General features: G+C 36.3%; 1 protein-coding gene across 1 annotated transcript; it reads left to right on the plus strand.

Annotated features, from left to right (window-relative positions):
* On the plus strand, positions 775-1,689 carry LOC109706884 (zinc finger protein 2-like). Its single transcript, XM_020227902.1, has one exon. It carries the CDS (start codon positions 913-915, stop codon positions 1,339-1,341), a length of 429 nt encoding a protein of 142 aa, XP_020083491.1. The 5' UTR covers positions 775-912; the 3' UTR covers positions 1,342-1,689.

Genomic DNA, 15,157 nt, shown 5'->3' on the forward strand with positions numbered 1-15,157 from the left:
GATGATTGACTCGAGGCCGAGTCGGGTGGTTAGCTTGATTAGGTTAATGGAAACCTTATAAGCTAGTGATTGAGGCAAGAACCTGAGGTAATAGAGACCTTAGAAGCAAGTTGAACCTGAGTTGAGAACATAAGGTAATAGAAACCTCACAATTGAATGAAATGAGCTAAAGTAGCAAAGTAAATATAGAACTAACATATCTACTAGTTATTTATGCAGTTGCATAGTTGCATAATGTTCATATTGCATTTGCGAGGCAAGGTATGGTTTATTAATTGCATAGTCAAATATCTATCTATCTGTTTATTAAACTAACCTGCAGTTGCCTCCTTGGACCTATTGGTCGAACTCCTCCCTTGGGTGGCCGTACCCACTGGGAACCATGGAGTTGGTTCTCACCCCACGTTGTTTTGGGGTATTACAGGTTCGCACGTGAGTGGCGCGGCGGCGCGAGGCAAGGGCGTAGCTCCATAGATAGCGCCCTACCCCAGAGACCAGAGATAGCGGTACCCCGAGTCGGCATACCCTAGGGGTAGAGGAAAATGAAAAGAAAACAATGTATCAAACCTGTAATATTAATTGTAATAACTTAATTGCATTCGGAGGTTGTATGTAATGAAAAATGTAAAATGTTTGAATGTGAATGCTTGTAATAACATAGGATGTGTTATGTTGTGATACTTTCCTTATGCAATCATGATTGATATCTGTTCCTGGTTGGAACCCTTGTAATGTTCATTGTATTGATTGCGACGCCTAGGACGTACAGGGGAAACTCTGTCCGTTCGGCGGTCTGTCGACGCGCCCGAACTCAGCCAAATAGGCGAGGCTCGGGGCGTGACACAATTATTCCTTGTTTTCACATTAAAACCAACCTCTGTTCCATTGATCATTAAAAACCACAAACAACCTATGTCGTACCTTTCTATCTCCAAGTTAGCTTCCATGGACATGGAACCGGAGGAAGAAGAGCTTAACCTAAGCCTATCTCTCCACCCATCTTCTCCCCCAGAGCCGGCCAGGGTCTTCTCCTGCAACTACTGCACCAGGACGTTCGACAGTTCGCAAGCGCTGGGCGGACACCAGAACGCTCACAAACTCGAGCGGAGCATTGCAAAGAGAAGCCGCGAGTTGACCGCCGCCGCCATGCGTCTGCACACAGGAGCAAGCCCCAGTGCGGTCAGTAGAAACTCAAAAGACGCGTGGGAGGAGTTGGCGGGCGGCGTTGCGTTGACAGAGAGGCAGAAAGGGAAGAAGAGCTACAATATGGGACGATTTGAAACAGGGATGAAGCATAATGAAGAGCTTGCGGATGAGATTGATTTGTCTCTAAAGCTGTGAACACCATGCATGCACTAGGTTTATTTTCTCTCTCCCTCGCTATTTATATTATTTATTTTCTTCTCTTTGGATAATATCACGTGTAGATTGATTCTCAGGTTCATTATCATCTCTTCCTCCTCCCCCCCTTCTAAAACTATTGCCTACGTACCCCTGGTGTATCTGTATGTATGTCTCATATTGATCCTAATTTGTAATGATTAATGTCTTAAACACCGACCGTCCCTAGTGCAATGGCAAAAGGGCTTGGTGGTTGGTACCCGAGACCCAAGTTCGAATCTTAGTTGATTCACATTTCCAGCTAAGTTTATTTCTAAATGAAATAAACGAAACGGGTAGCATGCTACCTTTCTCAAAAAAAAAAAAATGATTAATGTCTTAAACTTAAAATCCAAACTATTAGCTAGACGTAATCTATACCATATAAAAGAGCATTTACACAAAAAAAATTTACAAGATTTGAAAAATCTATCACTAAGGTATTAAGTAATCTCAAAAATCAACTGGCATATGTAAAGAATTAAATATTACTCGATTTATAAGAAATGATACATATTATAGAACACATTCAATGAATTAGATTTGATTTTAAGACCTTTATCATGGTATTTCTCGGGGGTTGGTTTATGAGATGTGCACCTGTACACCCTACTACATAATTTCATCTCCCTAGTGTGTGTGTGTGTGTGTGTGAGAGAGAGAAAGAGAGAGAGAGAGAGAGAGAGAGAGAGAGAGAGAGAGAGAGAGGAGTTAGAGAACACTGCAAGATATATATTACCAAAGCTAGACAAGGGGGAAGGGGGGAAATGAAACACCAATTCTATTCTATAAAAGGATGATGAGCTTGTAATGAGGAGCCATTGGCACATTGGAATTAGTGAGAGGTATGAAAAGTGAATGTACTGTAGAACTTCTGGGTATATTCTATCTAGGCTCTCTACCCCTTTCTCCCTCTCTCAAAGAACTCTAGTAGAAGTAACTTAGGTCTCTATCTCTCTGCCCCCCCCTCTCAAAGAAATCTCTCTCAAAGAACTCTAGAAGTTACTTAGATCTCTCTCTCTCTCTCTCTCTCTCTCTCTCAAAGAACTCTCTAGCTAGAAGTTAATTAGGCAATGGGTAATAAAGGAAGAAGCCATTGTAGCATTGTAGCTACCTAAAGTAAGCTTGATGAATTTGATGTGATGAGGAACCCTAAAAATGGAAATGAAAAGAATCCACATATTTCAATGTCTTAAGATAGATAAGCATCTAGTACTACTGGAGATGCTGTTTATCATTTTTCTCACTGTTTCAGCTGCTGCTACCCCCGCTGATGTACGTATGTTATACGTTTGTTATATGTTACTATTAGAATTAATGTACGAGGAATGCAACATGAAAGCTCTAGTTGCTTATACTTAACATTCTCTGCCATGGCAGCTCTAGTTTTTTTCTTTCTCTTGTTTCCTCGGTTCGGAGGCCCTACCTGCTTCCAAATTGTATGCTAAATTTATGTTGCTTAATGAATTAAGTAGGTAGCTTGCTACCTACTTCTCAAAAAAACAAAAAAAAAACATTCTCTGCCATGGCAACAGCATCTACACTATACGTAATTTACTTAATTTGTTGTATTTGTGTAGTATTTGTGTTATTTATTGAGTCTACATCAATTTATAAACTTCAAAGTAGGAACCCCTGTGCCAATCTTAGAGCCATTGCGTAACGTGTCAACAAAAATAATCCTTAATTTAGTGGGGCCTCTATTGGTACTCTTTTGGGCATTGCATGTCCTGGCTATTTGTTGGCTTTGAAAAGGTTCATGATCACCTCGGCTTCTACAATAAAATAATATATCATGTCAACGTCAGTACAATACTCCATAAAATAATTTCTTTTTTTTTATTAAAGAAACTGAAGGTTAGCAACTGAAATACTGTTTCCAACAGTAGTATATGTAGTACATACCTATAGACCAAAACGACATAGTTGCAAAGTCCAAAAGTGCTCTTTAATTAATTTGATAGGTGGAGCATGCAACTTAGTGAGGGTAAAATTCAAACACCATTCTTGTGTGGTTTCATATTTTAATTTTATATTTTCTCACTTTAATATTCTATAGTTTAAAGTGTGTCGCTTTAGTACCCTATAATTTTATTTTTTTTCTTTTCGTCAACACCTACATTAACTTTTCGTTAAATTATATATAAAAATTTCAGATATTCCACCTATGTTTTATCAAATTTTTACTTTAGTATTCTATGGTTTTAACTTTATCACTGATTTAACAAAAAAATTAATTAACGAAAAAGATAACAAAAATAATAATAATAATAAAACACAGAGTACGAAAGCAATACAGTTTAAATCACAGAGTACTAAAGTGAAAAAGTGTGAAATTACTGGGTCGCATTTAAAGTTTTCCCTAATTGTAAAGAGTAAGGTTGAAAAAAATGGAGGTATTCTTTTTGGAGATATACTATAAATAAATCAAAATGGCCGGTGTATAAATCTCATACCATTTTATCCAAGAATGTAAGCATTATTTTTAAATTTTTAATATTAGAAAAAAGAAGCTGCTGAGTTTAGTATTAATATATTGGACCTTGGATGGACAGGATGTATGATTGATATTCATTTTCTTTTTGTGTACGAGGAGCGTGTCTCTTTTTTTTATTGTCCATTCCAATATTATGTCCGAAGTAAGAGGAAAAGTTACTGATATTAGATAGAGTACAGAATGTGCATGCTTTTGACAAAGCGTCACTACAACAAAAACGATCTATAGCGACACTTTTAAATATAGGTACATGTCAAAAAAGTGCTGCTAGCTAAAATTACCGACACTTTTAAAAAGTGTTGCTATATGTGGGGTCGATAGGTATATAGTGACAGTTAAAGAGTGTCGCTATAACCTAAAAGAGTGCTGCTAATTTGTCAATACTTATTTAAGCATTTAGCAACCACCAAAACTCTATCTCGTTGGCTACGGTGGCGGAGGAGGACGACAGAAAAGGCTTTTCGTCTAGAATTTTAGTAGATTGAGTGAAGAGAGAAGAAAAGATGGCAATTGATTTTTCTTTTTTTTTTCTTTTCTGTTTGTAATCGGGCCAAATGAACTGGGTGTGGTGGGTTGAGTAGAGTAATCTTTTATTTTTGATTGGGTTGGACTTTATATTTAGGCATTAGCAAATATTTTTTTAAGTTTTAGCATAAATGGGACACTTACTCAAAAGTGTCCCAAACATGTGTCCCTATAACCTAATTGTGTTGTAGTGCGTAGAGGTGATCAAGTAGTACTCTAATCACATATTTGTAGTTTTGATAGCTATTTTGCTTTTGTCCTAGGGAACTTGATAGATTTCTAACTGTATATACGTTTTGTTTTTTATGCACATATGTGATTATCTTCTTTTCCTTTCCGCTCACTTAGTAGTTCTTGTATTGAAAATCTGGTACTCACCTTGCTATTAGAATTTGAGAATCCACAACTCCCTGTAATAACAGATTTGCTATTGATTTGGTACTCGTTCCACAGGATTTCAAAATGGAAGTGTCAAATCTAAATTTTATCATAAATTCATCGCCTCAGCAAAAAAAACTTACATAATTACAAAAAAGAGGAAAGATCAAACAAAAAATATGAATAAAATAAGATTCATTAACCAAGAAAAGTATTACATCGATTTCTCTTCTATATAGAGTAGTTTCAATCAAAACCCTCTTTCTCAATCTCTCTTACCTTTTAACCTAATATATTCAAATATTTAACCTAATCTAACTAAGATTCTATTACAAATCTAACCAAATCCTAACAATCTCCATCTTGGTTGAATTTGTAGTTTTTAGCCGTTGCGTTGAGCTAACCATGAAAGCTCTTTCTTGAGCAAGTCTTCTCTGCTCGATGTCATTGCATCTGCCACTTCATCTCGAGCAGTTGCGCTCTGTGAACTTTTGGAATCCAAACTGGCTTTGCTCCCATTCTAATTGTATTTTTGTTTAGAACATATAAGTTTCCACACTTGTTCAACTTACACACGACCTGATCTCATTTTCGGGCTCTCATAATTCCACCTAAAGTTGAAAAATCACAACCTTTCAAGTCCAACGCATCTAACGAGATCAAATATTACCTCAAACCAAGAACGTGTTGCACACCTATCACTCACTACCCCATCGTGCATCTGGATCTTCAACATGCGGACTCCTATAACTTTGCATATTGTCCCGTTCCCCATCAGAGCCTTTCTAACCTTGATTGATTTATAGGTGGCAAAAGACTTCTTCTCCAGATAGACATGAAAGGAATACGACAAATCAAGCACCTATATATTATCCAAAATTTTTGCACCGCTAGTTGTCGCATACAACACATCAGAATTGATCACCTCCAATTTTGCCTTTGTGCCGTCACCAATGTCCCCTCGTCCTGGTCTAGAACAGTTTTCCCCCCTTGCTGCTTCAGCTCCTTCAAATCATTATGAAGTTTTCAACAGTTACATTTTATCTGACCTTTTGTGCGACAGTAGAAGCACTCGATCTCTTATAGCATCTTCTCCTATTTATCTCGAGTCACTGATATTTTCGCATCCTTCTTCGCTCTTACCACAAAAGATATATCTTGACTTTTGTCTTCTGGACTCCTGAGTTATCTTCCGCATCTTGTTGGAGAGAAGTGCTATTGTGTGTTGGATCATTGGCGCTAACCATTAATCCCAAAAGCTCGAGCCGTTAGAAATACACAACAAATTCACTTAAAGCGTGTAAATATAGCGCCCACGGGTCTCAATTGTGACTCGGCCCATCCGGCCTCACGCCACTTCGAACATGACTCGGCCTATCTAGCCTCACGCCATTTGGAATATGACTCGACCCAACGCGGCATCCTGCCACAGGGCAGGATGCTGGCCCATTTAAGCCAATAATCCCCCCTTCAGCACCTGCACATATTTGCAGCATACGGGAATCAAACTCATGACCTATGGCTCTGATGCTACTTGTTGGATCGTTGGCGCTAACCATTAATCCCAAAAGCTCGAGCTGTTAGAAATACGCAATCATTCACTTAAAGCGTATAAATACAACGCCCACGGGCCTCAATTGTGACTCGGCCCACCCGGCCTCACACCATTTCGAACATGACTCGGCCTATCCAGCCTCACGCCATTTGGAATGTGATTCGGCCCAACACGGCCTCCCGCCACAGGGTAGAATGCTGGCCCATTTAACCGAACACAATTCACTTAAAGCGTACCGATTGTGACTTGGCCCAACTAGCCTCACGCCACTTCGAACATTACTCGGCCCGCCTAGCCTCATGCCATTTCGAATATGACTTGGCTCATCATGGCCTCCCGCCACAGGATAAGATGCTGGCCTATTTAAGTCAACACTGTGACTATCTCCACACTTATGGTGTCCTTACCATAAAGTAAAGTGGTCACTATATGCTCATATGCCACTAGTAGCGAAAATAGTAAAATCAGCATCTTATCCTTGTCATCCAGATTGACTCCAATGCTGGTCAACTGGGCCATCACTTTGTTGAACTCGTTTAGATTCCTATGCAGGCTCACTGTTTCATACATCCGCAATATGAACAATCACCGATTCATATACAACTTGTTCGTCAATGATTTAGTTATGTACAGATCTTGCAATTTCTTCCACAACTTCGTTGGTATCGACAAACTGGCCACATTGTAAAGAACCTTATTTGTTAACAATAGATGAAACATATTTAGGATCTTTCGCTCCATCTTTTTTTATATTGCATCCATGACCTCTACCGGTTTCGTTTCTTTCCTATTTAACGTCTCATTCAACTCTTGTTGTACGAGGATTGTCTGAACTTTAATCTGCTACAAGATAAAATTGTTTTTACCATCGAACTTCTCGATTTCGAACTTTGTGGCCATCTCCGTCGACTCTCAGGATTCAATGATCTTAAGCTCTGATATTAATTGTTGGGAATCTGCTACTCTCCCTGATACTAGATTTTGAGAATCTGCAACTCTTTGATAACAAATTTGCTGTTGACCTAGTACTCACTCCGGTACTGGTTGTTGTGATTCCGCAACGGAAGCGTCAAATCGAATTTTTATCATAATCCATCTTCTTAGCAAAAAGGCCCTATTTCTAAATCTCACACATCCTTATCTCATCTTCTATAAACCCAGAAGAAGGCTTCTCTCTTCGTGCAGCTGTGCACTAGGTGCACCAAATTAAAAAACCAAATTTCTCTCTATGGTACGGAGACCACGCAAGGAGCTTCACTTGTACTCCACTTGGTCGTAGACACCCTCTATGCATAATGTGTTCTATATATAGAGCTAGCCCACAAAACATATCCAATCTTAGCATAATTAGGAATCCTACTCTAATTAATATTTAAATTTTAATTAGTTTATCGCTAATAAATTTAAATATTTAACCTAATCTAACTAAGATTCTATTACAAATCTAACTAAATTCTAACAACCTGGATCTAAAGGGGCCAAGTTCTTAGCTTTTCCTATCTTGGTGCTTAATTGTATCTTAATTTCAGGCAATGTTTGCATCCATGGATGGGAGAATGCTTGGAATCTCATGCATCCACACGCATCAAGACGAAAGCCCGAAAATGGTTCTCAATATGTTTCTCAAAGCACTCTCTGATATGCTTGCGCACCCCTTTTCTAATGTTGGATTTCATTTTGTACCAAGCCTAAAACACCACGACATGAAACTTTTTTCGCTGGAAAGTACGTAGTGATTCATCATTGATCAGAAAAGTCATTTCTTTTCTTGGAATTACATACCCTGTTGAAGAATGTTTTTTTTTTTAAGAGAGAAAGGTATATAGTATGATTCCTACTCAATTCGTTCATTATTTTTGGCAGTAACCTAACTAAAAATGCAAAACAATTATATGAGTTTCGAATTTGGGTATTTGAGTACTAACCATCAAACCTTTTGTCACTTACGCTAGGGATGGTCAGTTGAAATTCTTAATTACTAGGCTACTATACTATGGATTGTATAGCAAAGTTGATAATATAGTTTTATTTATTACCAAGCATCTTAATGTACGATATACTTTAGGGCCGAGCATCCTAATGTATGATCTACCTGTTGGGAACTGGATGGATCGTCCGTCATACGCTACCAATAAAGATGCACGAAAAATAAAGAAAATCGAACGAATGATAAAAGAAATAAATGCAGAAAGAAGAAACCAAGATTTACGTGGTTCGGCAATTGCCTACGTTCACGGGGAGAGCGGGAGAGATATATTCCACTATATGAAGAAACAGAAGTATAAGCTTACACCTTATGTCTTTTCCGGATAAAAATCAAGAACCTTATGGGGGATCCCACTTTTCTCTTGTTCCAACGAAAACTCTAAAAAAATACCAAAAAAGCTTTTCGTAAAACCGAGAATATCAAATTAGAGAAGTATAGAAACTCTAACCAAAATCCTTTATGCCATTACTTCGAAGAATTCGAACTGCTCAGACAATTTGGTCGAGAACCGTCGCTCCGCCGCTGACTTCAATCCGTTACATGCGTCCGGAAGCCGCGCACCTTGAAGCACTACCGTCGTACGGCCCCCGGAAGCTCTGAATTAATTAGTCCGATGCTAATTAATTTTTTACCACATGTCGCCTTCTCGTACGGTTTGCAGGGGGCATGCATCTATATATATAGGTGTATTAGCCGGTCAACAAGTCAACAATGCTAATTAGACTAGGACATGTGTAGATAAACACGAAATTTTGCACCAATAGGATAAATTTAAAACCAATTTGATGTAATCCATGGATCTAGTCTACGCCATCTTTCATGAACCAACTTAATGGACTAATTAATTTGACTCAATCCAAATTCAAAAGAAGACATATTCTTAACACCACCCTTATTAAACATGAGGGTATTCAAAGTATCAACGAAAAGTTTTTTTGTTGTCATCTATATATCCGAGGATCGAATAATCTCAAACTTGACAATTTTCACTAGCTTCGTATAAGCTAGTGTGTAAAATAAATCTAAACTAGTTGAAATTTATTTACAAATAGTTTAAACTATATAGATTAAGATCAACATATTAATTTGACCTTATATTTCAAATTCAATCCTAATTTTTGTTTAAGCTGTTCAATTTAATTGTTCTTCTTGTGGCTAATTGATGCACTAAAAAATTATTTTTGAAAAAATTAAATTTGCTTCCGTATATACTTCAAATATCTAAATCACGTTTATATAATAGCAGGTATGGTTGATTTATATGCTTAATTGTTTTTTTTTTTTTTTTTTTTTTGAGAGAGATAGGTAGCACGCTACCCGCTTCATTTATTTCATTTAGAAATAAATTTAGCTAGAAATGTGAATCAACTAGAATTCGAACTTGGGACCTCGGATACCAACCACCAAATTCTTTGCCACTTGCTCTAAGGGCGGTCGGTTATATGCTTAATTGTTACAAAAGGACTCAGAGCACGATAGTACCAATCACCATATACTATAAATAGTATAGTAGCTACCCTTCTATCGATGTCACATTCCGTGTACTACAAAGTTATGTATTTTTATTTCCTTTTAAAATTTTCTCTTTAGGCTTTCGAAGAAGAAAATTTTCTCCAGTAAACTTTCGAAATTGATCAAGAGTTAAGAGATATTGAATACCTTTCTTTTCACCTTAATTTTCACTTATTAATACTCGGGCTTTTGAAATCTATATCTATTTGATTATTTATATTATTGAGATAAATAATCTATGTACAATTCACTACATCATTAGAGTGCTGGTTTAACTAGTAGTCAAACCAATGATTAAATTGGTCAATTGCGTTCTAGCGACATTTACCGTTCTCATAACAGGTTCTGGTTTTAACGTGTCGCTAATAACAGAACGTAACGAGAAACATCATATAATTCACATAAAAACTCTCATTTAGTGGAATTGAAACTGCTGGTGAAGCTAATTTCTTAATCAAATGAAGCCATAGACATATATAATCAGCCATATATTGAGAATGAGCAGATTTTTTTTCCCCCAACTATTTTTCGCTCACAATGACTATATCCGTACCTAATCAATCGTCATCACGGTTCCTGTCCAAATTTGTCATTTTAAAAAATAAAAATCTGCAGACGAATTCGACATGCGCGACATCTAATTAATCCCTTTCAAGCTTATGGAGAGCTTTTAATTGATGGGTAATAAGCCCTCAACCCTAGCTTTTAGCGTTCTTATCTTGTTATGCACTCAAATAGGCGTGGCCTTTCCTTTTTCACAGCAAGTGCATGGGCAGTGTTATGTAGTTTAAACCTTCAACAAATAAAGCTTATCATCACACTGTTGCAGCTTAGAGACAGGTCTTGAATTTGTGAACACCAAGAGTGGTTTGATACTAACAGTTCATCTAAAACCAAATACAACAAAATGCCCTAGAAAGGAACAGCTATATATACATATATATGAATCACTTATATGAAATAAGATTTTGATAGTTCCACCACTGGTATTATTATAAAGAAAGATCTTGTCAACCACAGCCCTATTTTTTTAGCTAAAGAGGGGCCAACCTATGGGGGGTATAATTAAAGACACATGTCCTTTCCACAGTTGCCTAAGAGGAAAATTTAGCCCATTAGTGGGAGAAATTTTATTCTGTATCAGTCACACCACATTATTTATTAATAGTCAATCATATCTCTTCTTTTGAGTAAAAAGTATAATAAAAATATGTTCCTAATAATCATGATGAGACGGGTGAACCTAAGGAAAACAATCTTATTGATTAGTGACGCCACATCAGCAATAATGCATTCTAACTTGTTTCCATCAGTGGAGACCAATCGCATGAGTCACACCTGCTATTGAATTGACTTGTTGATAGTTGTTGAAAAGCTTTGAATCTCAAAGTGATTGAAGCAATAATGGGATGGTTAATTTGGAATTGGAGTTGGATAAAATTTGGTGTAATATATATACCATCTAATCTCTTTTAATAAAAACAGCTGCATTGAGTTAGCACTGTCATTAATTTGATGAAGAAAAATCTTGTTAGCAATAGAGTTAATTTAAAAGTTTGAAGGTATGATTATGTACGTAAGCGGCACAGTAAGATCTAAATGTCATGGTCTTGAATGCCTAAATTGGTTAGCAAAATATGGCTCGTCACTTAAAGTTAATCGATTCAAAACGCTGTACCATTAATTGATTAATAGTAATTAAGAAAGTGAACTCTGAGATTTTGATCATACACAAGATGTAGAACAAGCTCAAAATGAACTTTTAACTACTAATATAAGGATCTGTAGTCTATAGTTATTGAGCACTTCGCATGTCAAATTCTAGAGTACGTGGATGTGAATTGATTTCTTTCTCGTTTCTTTTTGAAAAAACAGTATTTGATTGTGACAATATGTAAGAAAATGAAACCGAAAATTGAATCCAATAACCGATGTAGGGCCGGCTTGGGTCTGCTATTATTCAATGAAGTGTAATCCAAGTAATGGCTTTTATGATAACCACTGTACGTATTGAAACTTCTCCATTAACTTCTCTTTGCAGCGAACATATATAAACATCAAATTAAAGTTTCTTCTTTTAAGACTTAACATTTTTATATTAGCTTTTCATTGCAGCCAAAACTCCGAAGTTTTCTATTGGCCAAACATTCAACCGAAAGAGATACGGCTGAAAGCAAAAGCAAAAGCAAAAGCACGAACAAATAGTAATATATATAGTGACACGAATAGTTCCGGAGAGCCTAGAATGATTCAAATCTTCTCCGCTTTCTGCAAAGTTTGAGCAAGCGCACTCTAATAAGTGACTGAATAAGAGTGGGCACAAAAGTCTATGAAGAGTTCGAATCGCAGACCTCATGGTCGAAATCCAGTGGTTTGTGCTCTGACATGATAATTGTTATAGTCGGATGACTAATGCTACTTGTACTTCTATATATATATATATATAGAAAGAGAGAGAGAGAGAGTTGAGCTGGAATGCTATCGGTAGCAAACTGGTTTCGTTGCCACTCATTTTTTTTCGATGATGAAGCCCTCAAATCGACGATCGGCATCATTGAATATGATCTATACCACTTGAAATATCTAGAAATCAAATTTCATGCTTTTTTAATATTATTCTCTTGTTCATCAAGTTGATGTAAAAATGAATGATTAAAAATAAATATCCTTTAAAAAGTGATGATAGAAATTTTGTAATCAAGATTGAGAGTATAGATGGTGTAACGTTTATCGAGGTACCGTAACAATCCAAAAATAAATTAAAATAATGAGTTAATCCATAACAAAAAAAAAATCTCTATCCATCGTGCGATGGGCGAAGTAAATAAAGTAAATCTTTATTTAAATCGATCTTTACACTTAGTTGATCTTAAGCTTGAACCCTGGAGCCTATGGTTGGTGGTTTAAGAAACGGTGAACGAGATTCCCGCCAGCCAATATACGAATTAACAATGTTTTCCTGAGTCTCGTGCTATCATGGTTAGTGGTATATGATATTTATCATATCATCGATGGGAAGATAGCTACAGTGTAAGGCACATGATGTTTCAATACATAAAAATAAAGGAAAATTTTAAAAGAGAAATCCGAAAGCTTCTTCTTTTAAAAGAGGTCATTTGAAAGCTTTAACTAGTTCTCAATTCTCTATAACTTATGGAAAGAAAAGTGGAATTAAAAGTGAATAATTATGAGCCCGAAAACTTTAGATATAGATAAACTAATAAATATAATAACTCTATTTATTAGATACATGTTAAGTGATGTAGTAATCTCACGACCAAATTGATCATCAGTTTGGTTACTAATTTAACCAGTTAACGCAAGATCGCTGTAAATGGCAAGAGTATTGTCCAAGACCAAAATTGCACAGCGATTATTGTCTTGCATTGCTCTTTGTAGTATATTAAGTGTATTTTTGAGAGTAAATCACCTTAACTTTGACGACCACTTCGATTAAAGAATTAGTTTACTTCGGTATCTGTATATATTAGTCGGTATATAACTCTTACTCGTCTAAAAAAAAGGGGGTTGATAAAAAGCGAGTGTTACTGATATAGGCATGGATTAGTTAGCAGTAGTGCCAAGGACAGGTTTAAACAGTAAAATTTTTTATTTTTAGACGTCTGCTTAAGCTGTACGCGCTGTAGATTAATTAGGGAAAGTTCGAATACCTCTCGAAAATTAACTACCCATTATTCGGGAGTTGGGATCGAAAATCGCAAGAATAGAACAATACGTGAGTTTATCCGCACCGGAAAGGAAAAAGTGTCGTTCACGTACCCGTCACAATACATCAAATTTGGAAGTTGTTTATTTCGAATAGTAGTGTGACAACGTCGAATCTCTGTCCAGAACTTAAACACTTGTGGTTCTCACCAAACTATGATTGTCAAGTAGATTTTGGTTTATGTTGTTTTACGGGATCTTTCCTTGTCGATATATATGTATATATACTTAGTGAATATACTTTATTCTAAAACTATCAAGGTGGTGACCATAATAATATTTCTTTCTAGAACAGTTGGTGTCGGGATAAAAAAATCGATTTCTCCCCGGTTGGATACCCCCCATATTAATTTCTGTGTACAGGAAAGGTGTCAACGGATTCTCCTTTTAAATCGGGTAATCACCCTCTTTAAAATAAGACATAGTCAGTGTGGTGTAATAAATAATTATCAGTTAGTATAGAGAAGAAAACTCATTTTTCATATTATTTTTATACAAGGATTATTAGTACTACTCTGCCCACTTGGATTCCTTTTGTTAGAATAACTAATCACTGCGGTGTAGTCGTTATTACGTAAGATTGAACAAAGGTAGTCACCTCTGGTTAGCGTACTCAGTGTGGACGATAACTTAACTGAACAACTATCAACAACTTTTCGAAACTTAGAGTTTCACTAACTTCGTTATTACCCTACCAATTAAACCTTAACCTCAACCTATTTTAAACCACATTATATATATGGTAGATTAGAGAAAATTATTTTTGTCGACGTAACTCAATCGTGACAGTAATTAAACTACTTCTTTTTAGAACAATCGTTATCTCAATTAAATTTTCAAACTTCCATACTAATACATGCATTCGCCGTGTCATTCTAGATTTACAGTACCAGAACTTACGGATTTAACCAATCGTTTTATACCGAGCAGTGAATTTCAATTAGCTAAGTTTTGCGACATGGTAATTAACTAATTATCATTAATTCTTTCACTTGAGACTCTAAAACTAGTATGTGTTCTACATCTTGTTCGAGTTTTACTTGAAAATTGATGATTATATTCCTAGACATCAGATATCAATAACTCGTGAAGCGTACAGTTTAAGATCTCATGCACCTACACTTAACTAAAGAAAGAGCAAAGAAAAACTTTTTTGTCATAAACTAACACTGTTATACATTCTTTTACTTTGGCTTTTAACTTAGGTTATTGGCTACATCCCGGCCGAACCCAGACGATAATAAGTTACTTCACATTAGGTTCATTACCGAAAATACTATTGGTGACATGCATAACTTTGAAGAGGTAATTGAAGAGAAACGTCGCTTGTATATATTTGTAGTTTAATTTCAAAGAAGAAAATTCTGAATTGTAAAAATATAATCGAAAAGTAACGTCGGTTTTGAGGCTTCAAAAGATAACCGGTTTGTAAGTTGGCTTTCTCTATGCCGACTTTCGTTTTCGTTTTCGTTTTCGTGCTTGTTTATCATTATATATATCACTGTGCTTATCAAGGCCTCTCGGATCTTACTAAGTTTAGAAGAGGCGAAAGACGTTTCAAACTCGTTCGCGTGAGATTATTCACTGACTTATTCTC

This window comes from Ananas comosus, linkage group 2, assembly GCF_001540865.1.
Source record: "Ananas comosus cultivar F153 linkage group 2, ASM154086v1, whole genome shotgun sequence".
Taxonomy (NCBI): Eukaryota; Viridiplantae; Streptophyta; class Magnoliopsida; order Poales; family Bromeliaceae; genus Ananas; species Ananas comosus.

Coding starts and splice junctions, on each gene's coding strand:
- LOC109706884 (XM_020227902.1), top strand. CDS start 913: ATGTCGTACCTTTCTATCTCCAAGTTAGCTTCCATGGACATGGAACCG.